The sequence below is a fragment of the Pristis pectinata genome, chromosome 10 (assembly GCF_009764475.1).
Source record: "Pristis pectinata isolate sPriPec2 chromosome 10, sPriPec2.1.pri, whole genome shotgun sequence".
Classification (NCBI taxonomy): Eukaryota; Metazoa; Chordata; class Chondrichthyes; order Rhinopristiformes; family Pristidae; genus Pristis; species Pristis pectinata.
In genome coordinates, this window is record NC_067414.1 from 20,679,852 (window position 1) to 20,694,231 (window position 14,380).

At 40.9% G+C, this 14,380-nt stretch overlaps 1 protein-coding gene across 18 annotated transcripts in view; it reads right to left on the reverse strand.

Moving 5' to 3' along the window:
- The window catches only part of LOC127575471 (regulating synaptic membrane exocytosis protein 1-like), a 587,418-nt gene that overhangs the window by 219,584 nt on the left and 353,454 nt on the right, over positions 1–14,380 (reverse strand). For all 18 annotated transcript variants that reach the window (XM_052025399.1, XM_052025392.1, XM_052025387.1 and 15 more), the window contains 4 exons: positions 13,049–13,159; positions 12,080–12,179; positions 10,480–10,603; positions 1,276–1,322 (listed from right to left, as the gene is read on the reverse strand). In XM_052025399.1, coding sequence (XP_051881359.1) covers positions 1,276–1,322; positions 10,480–10,603; positions 12,080–12,179; positions 13,049–13,159 — 382 coding nt within the window. The remainder of the gene's footprint in view (positions 1–1,275; positions 1,323–10,479; positions 10,604–12,079; positions 12,180–13,048; positions 13,160–14,380) is intronic.

Below are 14,380 nucleotides of genomic sequence, written 5' to 3' on the forward strand. Positions count from 1 at the left end.
ACAAATTTGCTGAAATTGAAGATGTAAAAAATGGGGCAGATAAAGGAGAACCAGTAGATACTGTGTATTTGGATTTCCAGAAGGGATTCAATAGGGTTACTGCACACGAGCACACAGATTTAGGGCTAATTTACTGGCATGGAGCAGGGAACTAACAGAAAACAGTGAGTTGGGATTGGATGCCACAGGAATCCTTGCTGGGGGCCTCAACTATTAATAAATCAATATCAATAACTTGGATGAAAGGACCAATAATACTGTCGCCAGATTTGCTGATGATACAAAGATAAATAGTTAGCAGGTTTTGAGAAGGACACAAAGAGCTGGCAAAGGGATCGACATAGGTTAAGTAAGCAAGGAGTTGACAAGTGGACAATGTGGGAAAATGTGAGGTTATCCACTAATGAAGGAAGAATGAAGAAGTAAATTATTATTTAAATGGAGATGATAAAATGTTGCAGCAAAAAGGATCTGGGGTCCCCATACATGAAATACAAAATATTAGCATGTAAGTAGAGCAAGTATTTTGGAACACAAGTGGAGTGATGGTTTTTATTGCAAGGGGTAGGGAGTTTCAATGTTTCAATGTGGGGAAGTTTTGATGCAACTTTATAGAGCACTCGCGAGGCCATACCCGGAGTAATGCAACCAGTTTTCGTCTCCGTACTTAAGGAAGGATATGTTTGCCCTGCAGGGAGTGTAGGGAAAGTTCACTATGTTGAGTCCTGGAATGAAGGGATCAATGTACATAAAAAGATTGGGCCTATACTCACTGGAATTTAGAAAAATATTGAAACATATAAGTTTCTGAAGGGGTCTGCCGGGGTGGATGATGAGTGACTACTTCCCCAGTGAGGAAATCTAGAACTAGGGACATGATTTCAGAGTAAGGGATCACCCATTTCAGACATAGGTGAAAAGTAATTTCTTCTCTCAAAGGATTGTGAAACTTTAGAATTCTCTACCCCAGTGAGCTATGGAGATGGAGTCATTGTATATATTCAAGGTGGAGATTGGCAGAACTACAAGTGAGTTGAGTGGAATGGGGACAAAACAGGAATGTGTGGTTGAAGCCAAAATTAGATAAGCCATGATCTAAACTGAATGAGGCGCAGGCCCGAGGCCTACTGGCTCCTGGTTCTTCCGTTCTAATATCAGCCCGGGTTTTATGGGCAGTACAGGAAATTATTCCCTTTAATTCAGAATAATACAATGAATGAAGTGTAAAAACTCAGTTTCAAAAACCAAATCCCTCTCTTTCTTATAAATACTTACTAGACTCCAAAGGGGGATGGGAACTTTCCGGAATTCTAGGTATATCACTATAGACAGAAAAAGGAACAACATTTCAAATTGTGGTATTTTCAGCAAAAATAGCTATCTCATTCAATCACAAAATAATTATTATTAACAGAGTTGACCACAAACAAGTTAATAAGTTTATTCTATTTATTTCAAAATATATTCTCTAAAAATATTTCCATGGGACTACAATAATGAAAAGGTCTTTCATGCAATCACAGTTCAGTCCATCGAAGGCCCAATATCTACCCAATATTTGTACATTTGAGAGAAACTGCAGTAAAGTTCACCAGAAAGAGTTCATTCAATATGGCTTCTTATAACATAAATAGAAGTTCAAACTGAAAATAAATTTGTTAAAAAGTGATATTCACTTTGATATCACTTTAATTTTGTTATTTCTGCTGTGTGTGTCTGAAAACACTTTCTGCCTTCCCCTTAGAGTTCCAGAGGTTCATGTGTGGAAGAAATCGGGCAATGAGAAATTATATAATTCTAAAAGGGATGGCAAGCAGGACTTATTATTTCATGGAAAGTAAATCTCATCTTGTTTCTGACTGTCCTGCTGAATGCAACGAAGGCATGGCGGAGTAATTTCTGTTCTGTTCTTCACTAGATTGGCTTCACAAGGAGATCTACAGACACTACATCACTGTATCCATGAAGATGAACTTGTAGACGATGGCACAGCTCCCAGTAATGTACAACTATTAGCCTGTCACCGGAACTGAAACATAACTTACAACAATTGAATTGGCAAATCACTGTTTATGAGCCCTCAGCAGGGATTGTCTGATTAAAAGTCCTTCTAAGGAGAAATTAACTGTGACATCATGATTATTGATGAGGTGGAGTCAACTGGTCAAAACTTCATGCCAGCAGTGAGCCACTGACCTCTAAGAAATCTTCAAAATTACTGATCCAGCTATGTCAATCTGCTGCAAAATGCTAGCCCAATCCTTGAAGTCAAGGGCATGAGGGGGACAAGGCCTTGCATGTTTATCAGTTGTGTGGAAAGGCTAGAAAAAGTATTGCCCATAAAATATCACTGATGCAATTGTCTAAATCATGAACGTTTCTTAATATTTAAAAGAATTAATAAGAAATTGAAGAGCAGTTTCAAAATATTAAAAACTTTCAACTAAGTTCAATCAATTAAAACAATGTTGATTACCTAATACCATATTCCCTTGTATTCACTCTTCTCCACTTGCGTGAATGGAGATACTGTTCCTGCTCCTGATCTACACTAGGCAACTGATACAAATTAAAGGACTCCACTTAACAAAACTGGAAATTAAAAATCAACTACATGTGGAAATTGCTGGCAAAGAATGCTTTATGAGTTTGGGACCTGAGGGGAAATGCTGGAAGCTCCTCAGCAAACTGCTGGAATTCACCTAAAAAACTCAGCCCAGCAAGTGGCCTGATACAATGAAGTAAATCAAGTTATTCTACAAGCATGATACTGGGGAGCAGGGCAGGCAGTACATTTCCCAGCAGATGCCTGAACTAGTGTCCTAGGACACTGAAAAATAATTTACCATTCCAGCAATCATCCCTAAACATGCTTGTTATGATAATGCTATTCAATACACTCAGCAGAGATCATTGCACTGGTCGATTCTGCATTGCAAACGCAATTAATCCCCATCATAAAGGAATCTTGTGTAGTACATGTTACTAAGACAGAAAGTACTGGAAATACTCAGCAGATCGAGCAGCATTTGTGTAGAAAGAAACAGCCTTTAAAGGTGACTGACCTAAAACATTCACTCTGTTTTTCTGCCAATAAATGCTGCCTGATTCACTGATTCCTAGCACTGGTGATTTTTTTTACTCTTTCATAGTATTTGTTAAAATATGATTTTTGGTTAAATTTGTAAGATTTATGTACATATTATATCAAGATCCCACTGTAATGCCAGTCTGCAGTGGTGAACCATGGTGGCAGAGTTGCAAGCACAGTGTAAGTGTAGGACAGATTTAAGAGAAGCTTAGGCTGGGCTCAGAAGAATATACAAAGATTGTTTAAAACTAGTTTTCTACAGCAAATAAGATAGTTTATGGAGAAGTACAGTATGTACACAAGGAGAACAGAATGTTATGGAGCAACACACAAAATGCTGGAGGAACTCAGCGGGTCAGGCAATATCTATGGAGAGAAATGGACAGTCGACATTTCAGGTCAAGATCCTTCATCAAGACTAGTCTTTCCCTCTGAAGATGCTGCCCGACCCGCTGAGTTCCTCCAGCATTTTGTATGTTGCTCCAGATTTCCAGCATCTGCAGTCTCTCTTGTGTCTCTAACAGAATGTTTGTTTATTGCTAGTGGGATTGAATAAAAAAGTAGGATTATGCTTCAGTTACATAGGGCACTGTTGAGACCACTTCTGGAGCACTGTATGGAATTGATCTCCTTACTTAGGAGGGATATTAATGCATTGGAAGCAGTTTAAGACACAGTACCTGGAAAGGGCAAGTTGTGTTATGAGGAAAGATTGGACAGACTAAGCGTGTATTTGCTCGAGTTTAGAAGAGTGAAAGGGGACATGATTGAAACATCCAAGATCCTGAAGGATCTTGAAAGGGTGGATGTGCAGCAGATGTTTCCTCTAGTGGAAGAATCTAGGACTAGGGGTCACCTGCTTAAAATAAGGGGTTGCCCACTTCAGACAGAGACAAGGTGAAATTTTCTCTCAGAGGGTTGTGAGTCTTTGGAATGCTCTTCCTCAAAGGGCAGTTGAATCTTTTAATACTTTTAAGGGAGAGCAAGAGAGAGATACTTGATAAGCATGGGGTGAATGGTTACTGCGAGTAGCAGGTATGAGGAGGTTAGTTAACAGTCAGTTCAGCCATGATCTTGTTAAATGGCAGAGCAGGCTTGAAGTCTGAGACGCCAACTCCTGCTCCTAATTTGTACATTTGTATGTATATGAGTTTGTCTGTGAAAGTTACGCATAAAAATTCATATTCAGCATCATTTCAGCATTCAGCATTTCTTAAACCATTTTAGTTCGATTTAGAGAAATATGGTTAAGGATATATGCAAAAATCATAGTGATCAAAAATTCAGTTGTTCACCTCTCTGTACTCTGGTGTCTGAAAGTGACATGGGTGCAATCTGGACCTCCTGTGCCATGTATGGGGAGTTCACATGTTCTCCCTGTGATTACATGCCTTTCCTCAGGGTTCTCCAGTTTCCTCCTAGATCCCAAAGATGGTTTGCTTGGTTATTTAGCTACTGTAAATTATGTGTAGGCTGTAGGCTGGTGGTATAATCTGAGGGAAACTGATGTAAATGTAGAGAGAAAAGCTGACGGGAAAAAATTAGTGGGGGAATAGGATTAATAGGATTGCTCCGTGCACATGACAGGCTGAAATGGCCTCTTTCTATATCATAAGGAAATATGGAAAGAACTGCACACACATGCAACATGTGTAGCATTCAGATGCAGTGTGGTTGCACCAACTGACATTTTGGCCATAGCCCAGCAGAAGCAGAAGGAGTTGGCAGATTGTGGCAAAGTCTAATGCTGATTTCTCACAAGCAGAGCCAAAATAGAGCTCAGTAAAGCAACAGAAATAAATGGTGCCTTAGAAGCTGAGACAGAGGAATTAATAATAGAGCATGAGGAAACTGCAGTAACATGAAACAAATATTTTGTCACTGCATTCATATTTAAAGAAAGTGAAAGTATCAAAGCGGCAAAAGTGAATGAGAAACTTAAAATAATTAATATCACAATAGAAATGGAACTGGAAAAACTAATTAATAACACACGATGGGATTGACTACTGGACACAGGCATTGACTTGAAGAGTGAATGGCCAGATTAAGTAATGATGGGACTATAACTTGATAATTCCCCAGGACCTGATGGCTTGCATCCTCAGATTCTAAAAGAAGTGGCTGCTGAGATGCAGGGTGCAATGGCTGTGACCTTCCAGAGTTCCCTTGATTCTGGAAAGGTCCCAGCAGATTAGAAAACAGCAAATGCTACTCGAGAAAGGATGGAACAGAGAAAACAGGGACCCACAGTTCAGTTGGCTTAACATCTGTTAATAGATAATGTTGGCATCTATTTTTAAGGAAATTACAACAAAATACTTTTAATATGATTCGGTGGAGTGAAAATGATTTTATGAACAGGACATCATTTTTGACAAATTTTCGGTGTTCTTTGAGGATGTAATGAGCAGGGTGGATAAAGGGGAACAAGTAGTAGGATGGGAGGAGGCCAGTCAGTTCCTTGAGCCTTCTCTGCTATTCTAAAGCATCATGGCTGATTTAATATTCCAAGACCACTTTCTTGTCCTCTCCCCATAACATTTGATTCACTTACTGAGTAGTCGTGTTTTTGGATTTTGGAAAGGCAAAAAAAAAAAATTACTGAACTCTTGGGGCTGAAGGTAAAATATCAGAATGGATAGAGGATTGGTTAAAAGATAGAAAATAAACCAGTCACTTCCAGGTTGGCAAGCTGTAATTAGTGGGTGCTACAGGGAGCTCAATTATTTATACTCCATATTAATGACTTGGATGAGGGACTGAGTGTAACGATCCAAGTTTACTGATGATACAAAGATGATAAAAGGATAGTTGAAAAAGTAAGATGCCAGGACACAAATGCCTAAAAACTTGATTTCACCCTCTTTTTGTGTACTGAACATATGCTGTCTATAGTTTTCTATATTATTTATCCTCAAGGTGTCTGAAACAGGGCCAGCTAGTTTAGTTGCAAGTTGTAAACCTAAACAACCACTGTTATTTGTTGTGAATTATATCATTAAACTATCTTGCTTATATTTGATATACATTTAAAAGTCTCCATTCAAATTGAAGACTGGAAGGAGATAAGCACCTGAAGTTGCTTGAGTCTTCAATCGCAGCTGCTGGCCACTTAAGAGATTGCTTTGTCAGTTTCCCCCCCTGCTGTGAACCAGCAGCTGCAGTACTCATCATTACTGCTGAGAGAAATACATCCTGCAGGAACACACCTCTACTTATAGAACCATAGAACAATATGGCACAATACAGGCCCTTCGGCCCACCATGTTGTGTTGCCCTTCAAACCACACCTAAGGCTACCCTTCCTCCCACATATCCTTCTAACTTAAATTTCTCCATATGCTTATCTAACAATCTCTTGAACTTGTCCAATGTATCAGCCTCCACCACCACCCCAGGCAGCGCATTCCATGCACCAACCACTGTCTGGGTGAGAAACCTCCCTCTGACATCACCCTTGAACTTCCCACCCAATACCTTAAAGCCATGTCCTCTTGTTTTGAGCATTGGCGCCCTGGGAAAGAGGTGTTGGCTATCCACTCTATCTATTCCTCTCAATATCTTGTATACCCTCATCATCCTTCTCTCCAATGAGAACAGCCCTAGCTCCTTTAGTAGCTCCTCATAATCCATACTCTCTAATCCAGGCAGCATCCTAGTAAATCTCCTCTGCACCCTTTCCAACACCTCCGCATCCTTCCTATAATGAGGCGACCAGAACGGGACACGGTACTCTAAGTGTGGCCAAACCAGAGTTTTGTAAAGTGGCATCATCACTTCGCAGCTCTGAAACTCGATCCCCCGACTTATGAAAGCTAACATCCCATAAGCTTTCTTAACTACCCAATCCACCTGCGAGGCAACTTTCAATGATCTATGGATATGAACCCCCAGATCCCTCTGCTCCTCCACACTGCCCAGAATCCTGCCATTTACCTTGTACTCCACCTTGGAGTTTGTCCTTCCAAAGTGTACTACCTCACACTTCTCTGGATTGAACTCCATCTGCCACTTGTCAGCCCACCTCTGCATCCTATCAATATCCCTCTGTAAGCTTTGACAGCCCTCCACACTATCCACAACACCACCGATCTTTGTGTCATCTGCAAACTTGCTAACCCAGCCTTCCACCCCCTCATCTAAGTCGTTAATAAATATCACAAAAAGCAGAGGTCCCAGAACCGATCCCTGTGGGACACCACCAGTCACAGCCCTCCAATCCGAATGCACTCCCTCCACCACAACCCTCTGCTTTCTACAGGCAAGCCAATTTTGAATCCACATGGCCAAACTTCCCCGGATCCCTTGGCCTCTGACCTTCTGAAGAAGCCTACCATGCGGAACCTTGTCAAATGCCTTACTAAAATCCATGTAGATCACATCTACTACACTACCCTCATCAATCTTCCTGGTCATCTCCTCAAAGAACCCTATCAGGCTTGTGAGGCAAGATCTTCCCTTCACAAAGCCATGCTGGTTGTCCCTAATCAGTCCGTTTCTCCAAATGCTCATAGATCCTATTTCTTAGAATCCTTTCCAACAGCTTACCCACCACAGACATAAGGCTCACCAGTCTGTAATTCCCTGGACTATCCCTACTACCTTTTTTGAATAAGGGGACAATATTCATCACCCTCAAATCCTCTGGTACCATCCCCGTTGACAACGAGGGCTCAAAGATCCTAACCAACGGTTCAGCAATCTCCTCCCTCGCCTCAGGAAGCAGCCTGGGGAATATTCTGTCAGGCCCCGGGGACTTATCTGTCCTAATATTTTCAAACAGCTCCAACACATCCTCTCTCTTAATATCTACATACTCTGGAACATTACCCTCACCTACACTGTTCTCAGCATCATCAAGACCCCTCTCCTTGGTGAATACGGAAGACAAGTATTCATTGAGAAGCTCACCCACTTCCACAGCTTCCAGGCACATCATCCCACCTTTGTCTTTAATCGGTCCTACCTTTACCCTGGCCATCCTTCTGCTCTTCACGTACGAGAAAAAAGCCTTGGGATTCTCCTTAACCCTACTCGCCAAAGCCTTTTCATGTCCCCTTCTCGCTCTCCTCAGCCCTTTCTTAAGCTCCTTCCTTGCTACTCTATATTCCTCACGAGCCCTGTCCGATCCTTGCTGCTTTACACCTTATGTATGCTGCCCTCTTCTTCCTAACTAGTTGTTCCACCTCTCTTGTCACTCATGGTTCCTTCACCCTGCCATTCCTTCTCTGCCTCACCGGGACAAATTTATCCCTAACATCCTGCAACAGATCCCTGAACATCGACCACATCTCCATAGCACATTTCCCTTCAAAAATGTCACCCCAATTTACACTCCCAAGTTCTGGCCTTATAGCCTCATAATTCACCTTCCCCCAGTTAAATATCTTCCCGTCCTCTTTGCTCCTATCCCTGTCCATGACAATTCTAAAGGTTATGGAGCAAAGGTCACTGTCCCCCAAATGCTCACCCACCGATAGATCTGTCACCTGACCCGGTTCATTACCTAAAACTAGATCTAATGTGGCATTCCCTCTAGTCGGCCTGTCAACATACTGCGTCAGGAATCCATCCTGGACACACTTAACAAACTGCGCCCCATCTAAACCTTTGGCACTAAGTAGGTGCCAATCAATATTTGGATAGTTGAAGTCTCCCATTATAATAACCCTGTTATTTTCGCATCTCTCCAAAAACTGCCTCCCAATCTGCTCTTCAGTATCCCTACTGCTACCGGGGGGCCTAGAGAGTACTCCCAGGAGGGCAACTGCCCCTTTCTTATTCCTAACTTCCACCCATAGTGACTCTAGAGAGGATCCTTCTACATTATCTACCCTTTCTGCAGCTGTAACAGTGTCCCTGACCAGTATCGCCACCTCTCCTCCTCTTCTCCCCCCCCCTTCCTATCCCTTTTAAAACACTGAAAACTAGGAATATTCAATATCCTTTCCTGCCCTGATGTCAGCCATGTCTCTGTAATAGCCACAATATCATAGTCCCATATACTTATCCAGGCTCTCAGTTCATCTGCCTGATTCCTGATGCTTCTCGCATTCAAGTAAATGCACTTTAGCCCATCCACCTTACTAATTTTGTAGCCTGTACTCTGCTTCTCCTTCCTCAAAGCCTCTCTACCTGTCAGATCTGACTTTTCCCCATCCCCTTCTTCCTCTGACATACTCCTCCTGTTCCCTTGCCCCTCGCAATCTAGTTTAATAACGTGGGTTATAACATGTTTTATATATAACATATGTAAATGGGAAACAGGGTTTCTCATTACAGAAAATAACAATATGGACAGTTTTCTAGGAAATCAACTACCCCATAATGCTCAGGTTGCTTGTACTAATTTATTATCCCCCCCACATTATCTGCCCCCAGAAAGATCTACTATTTAGTCCCTAATAGCCCACCCTTCTTCTGCTGTTCCTTTTGCTATTTAAATATTTATGAGAGACTTCTGGTTTTCTTTTATGTTACCTGCTGAAAATTTCCAGTACACTCGCTGCCCCATTTCTTTCTTCCTTCAATTTTCTTCTGTCTTTTGTACATAACTGGTTTGTCCACAGTTTCATGAACCGAACATTGATCATCAACTCCTTTTCCAGCTATCTTTAGAGTTCTGGCTTTGGATACTCATGCTTCCCCTGCTGTGTGAAGGTATTGAATTTGTTCCTTTTTCATGGTGTCTCCCTGATGCAGCTCAGTTACTGTTATCTGTCATTCTTTGATCTCAATCCATTTGGGCCAAATCCATTACATTTAGCTTTCTTTCACTTGAGCATTTTCACATTTTGTTTTATCTTGTTCTTTTCCAAACCTGTTCATGTTCCTTAAATACTCATATGCAGCAGGCAGTTAGGAAGATATGTTGGCCTTTATTGCAAGAGGATTTAAATACCAGACAAAAGATCACGGAAAGATGGTTGAAAGAATGGCCTAGAGATGACTCCAGGTTCCCCTAAAATGACCAATAATGCCTGGGTCAATGGACTCCATTGCAAGTCCACAAGAAATCCAGGATTGCAGAATTTCTGTTTACACTCTCCCACTGTAGAATCCCAGACCACTTAGTATATGCCATTATTGCCATAGTGGAGGACTGGAACAAAATAATACAACATTTAACACCTTAATTGTTCAAGAATTCTCGAGGTAAACTTTGCAGGATTGCCTGATGAGAATTTCAATTCTTTTTATTCTGCAAACCTTCTCAATGTTTGTGTGGGATAAAATAAAACTCTGATGCAGAACGTACAGGTAAAATCCATATTGGACCACGAGGCCCAAGTGGCTCTCATCACTTTTATTTTCCTGACACAAGACCTATATGCCTTCTAACACATTCCTTCACAAGCAACACTCACAAAAAATGAAAACCTTACCCGATTGGCCTTGAAACAACTATTTCAACCTGAAGTTCTGATTTTGATTCCAAAATGATATTGTAAACCTCTTCATTTGTAGCTCCTGGCAATGGTTTTCCATTCCATTCAAGGACCTCATCACCTCGAAGACAAAAGTAAGTTTCATAATTATTACACCATTCCAAAAGCTATAGTGTACATTTTCTCCCCCAAGGTAAAATACTGAGATGAAATAATGCATTTGGACAATTCACATTTTTCAGAGAATGCCACTAAATGTAGTAAGCTGAAACAAATACATTCTAGAATAGATATCAAACAGCTTGCAAGTACTGTGATTTTATTGTATACCTGTCGATTTGGGAAAACAACATTCAAAGAATAGAAATATAATTATTCAGTATTCAGTACGTAGTTAAAGACAAGTGAGAAATTTCAGGGAGAGGGAAAGGGGGAGCGAGCTGGCAGTGTGGAGACCAGTGAGAGAGGAAAAGGAGGGCAGGGAAAATAAGGAAAGGGAGAGGAAGGAAAGAAGGAGGGAGGGAAGAGGGAGAGAAAAAAGGCTAGGGAGATGGAGGAAGGGGAAACAGAGAGTGCTGGGAATGGGATGGAGGAAGGAAGAGTTGCCAACAGTTCCATTTGAGATGGGGCACTGTGTTTTTAAATTTAAGATTGGTGGCTCTTTACAATATGAGCACAGGAAGTCCTTTTTACCATATAATTTTCCTGACCAGTGCACCAAGTTACAAGAATGGAATCCTGGGCCAGACTTGAGCTGACTGCTTCTGGGATACCTTTTGCCACAGAGCCACCTATTTGTGAATGTTATTTTAGTTCCGAGGAATGCTTCTTACTTTTCCAATTTGCAAAGTGATCCAGTCTTTCTGTCTATAGCCTCGGATTTCCACATGCTCCATTCTCATCACCAGTGCAGTGTAGTGGGGGGTTCTTCTGAACTGATCTTGAACTGAGTATCACTGTTGCTCATTCATTCATTTAGACACGGAGCATCACCAATTTTATTGTGGCAATGGGTCTTTAACAAAACGGTAAGCCAGGTGTAACAATGTTAATAGAGATAGGATGTTATGTTGCATGGGATGGAGTATATCAGTTATCAGCTTTGTTCTTCTTGGAGCAGAGGTGGCTAAAGGGGGGGCCCTGATAGAGGTATACAAAATGATGAATGTCATAGACAGGTGAGAAACATTTTGCTTCAGCAGAGTATCTAAAACTATATGGTATAGGTTTAGGGTAAGGTGTAAGTGATTTAGAGGGGATCTGAGGAAGAACTCTTTCACCCGGAGGGTGGCTAGAATCTGCCTGAGGAATGTACTCTCACAACATTTAAGAAGAATCTCGATGGCACTTGAAATACCAAAACACAGAAGGCTACGTACCAAGTATTGGTACATGGGGTTTGTACAGACATGAACTTGATGGTCAGAGTGGACATGGTAGACTGAAGGGCTTGCTTCTGTGCTGTATGATTTATGTTTCAATGGCTCCATAACTACAAGGCACTGTCTCTTAACACAGCAGCAATCCACCAACCCTAAGATAGTAGTTTTCCTTGGAAGCTAACAGAAATATACCACATTATCTGACATTTACTTACCAGCTCTCAAATGGCCAACAACATCAGCTAAGCTGCCCTTTTTCACTTTGGTGATGAAGGCCCCAAGTCTTCCACTTTCTGTTAATTTTCCTCCAACCACCTGGATGGCAAAATTGACAAATTAATTCTCAGCCGAAACCTGATTATTGTCTAAATGTGATTAAAGAGAAACTTCACTTATTTACAGCAACATTGTCCAACAATCACATAAACGCTGTAAGGTCATGGAGTTTATAAACTATATCAATGTCAGATCACTGAGATGACTGCTCCCATGAGGTGAACAAACATGAGAGGTCTCCCTGTGGACTAATCTACTCGTGCACTATCTGATGAGATATTGAATGAGCTACCGAGGTTTGAGTTCCAATTTGTGCCAAGTTAAAGTGGAAAGAAAAATAAATCAGGCAATTTTTCCACTTCTAGGCTTAAGGCTTCCCTATTTCATGATACCAATGTGAAATTTCTTCCACATAAAACCCAACATTCTGTTCTGGAAGAAATCTCTTGCCAAATTGATTAGTTTGTTGTAACTTGACAATTCAGAGCCACTTCTGAGGAAACCAGTGGTACTTTTCTTAAGTCATTTAATATCCATCTGGTCACGAAAATTATCTAGCAAGTCAATTTAAAAAAAGACTTAACTCAGCCCTGTATTTTTTCCATGCAATTTGAATTGAATTATCCAATAAGTGCACATCTATTTTGTGTATGCCGCATCTTTTACAATTCTTTTTAGGTTGAAACAAAAGATGTGGCCCTCAAACTCATCTAACAACAAGACCCATCTCTTTTCAATCGGCTTGTGATGAAAAGTATTCAGCCAGTGAGAAATCTCCCAGTTTTACAAGGGACCTTCCTGTGCACATATGAAGGAATACAAGTCTTCCGCAAAGTGATCAGTGCTCATGACACAGAACACATTGATTTTTTTGTGTATCTGTAAAAAGAGAATTGAAATTGACTCACTTTTAACCCAAGTAAAGCTCCAGATTCTTTGGGCATACTTGTTCGCTTGTTCAAAATAATACGTCCTATGAGACGATCGCCTTCTTTGGATGGTTGCCATGTAACAGGATGCTGCCAATTAGATGACATTAATTAAATTACATAAGCAAATTGGAAACCAGGAAACAAAGCACTATTCCTTCTAATTAATCCTAGTTCTAGAATTAATTGTCTGCAGAAATTCACAACCTTTGTGCGGATTAATTTGTGACAAGGGACAAGTTTGTGCTTCCCAAAAAATCCCAAGAAAGGGTATAGGGCATCCACCAAGTGCAATTTGGAGACAGGTAAAGAATTTACCATCTATTCAAAGCAATAGCAGACCATTTTGGTCAGAACATAATAGGTAGCCAACCCAAAACCAATACAGACACGTAGGACATGTTAAACACTGGAGCTAGAGGTACACGATGAAGTAATGGGAAAGATGGTGCATCATTTAACTGACTGATGTGAAATGTTCAACAAATATGCAATCCAGATTCACAAATAAAATTTCAATTAAGTCCCTACTCTGATTCCACAACCACTATCTTTCAATTCAGCTCCAACTCAATGATTCTCAGCCCAAAATGTTTCAGTGGATTAAGGACAGAGCTGTTAGAATTTAATATACCAAAAGGTGGGGCTATTGATTTTGCAACAAAAATGATGATAGACTAGTAAGTGACTGTGTAATGTGGGATTCTGCTGTGCTGCTGCATGAAATGGAGATCATAAACAGTTCCATCAAACAACCAGGAAGCCAGTTGGATTGTTGGAGGATTGCAGGAGGTGGACTGAGAGAGTAGAACTTGTTGCAACTCTGCAGGGTTTCAGCGAGACCACATCTAGAGTGCAGAATGCACTCTGCTCCAAAACACAGGATGAGGAGTTGTCCTCTGCAGATTGTCAAAGGAAAATGGGCATATAGGAATATATGAATTATGGAATTTAGAATAATGAGGTGTGACCTCACCGAAACGTATTAGATTCTAAAAGGGAATGGCATCAGAGATGGTGTGAAGTTCAAAAAGAAAAAAAAATTGCAGTTGCGGGAGAACTGAAATTAAAGCAGAGAATGTTGGAGCTGGCCAGGGATCAGCATGAATGACAGAAAAATAGGGGGCTATGTGGGAGGGAAGGGTTAGATAGATCTTAGAGCAGGATAAAATGTCAGCACAACATCGTGGGCTGAAGGGCCTGTACTGTGCTGTAGTGTTCTATGTTCTATAAGCAGACTTTTGTTTTCTCAGAGGGTAGCGAATCTTTTGATTCTCTGCTCTGAAGGGATGCTGATGTTCAATGACCCAG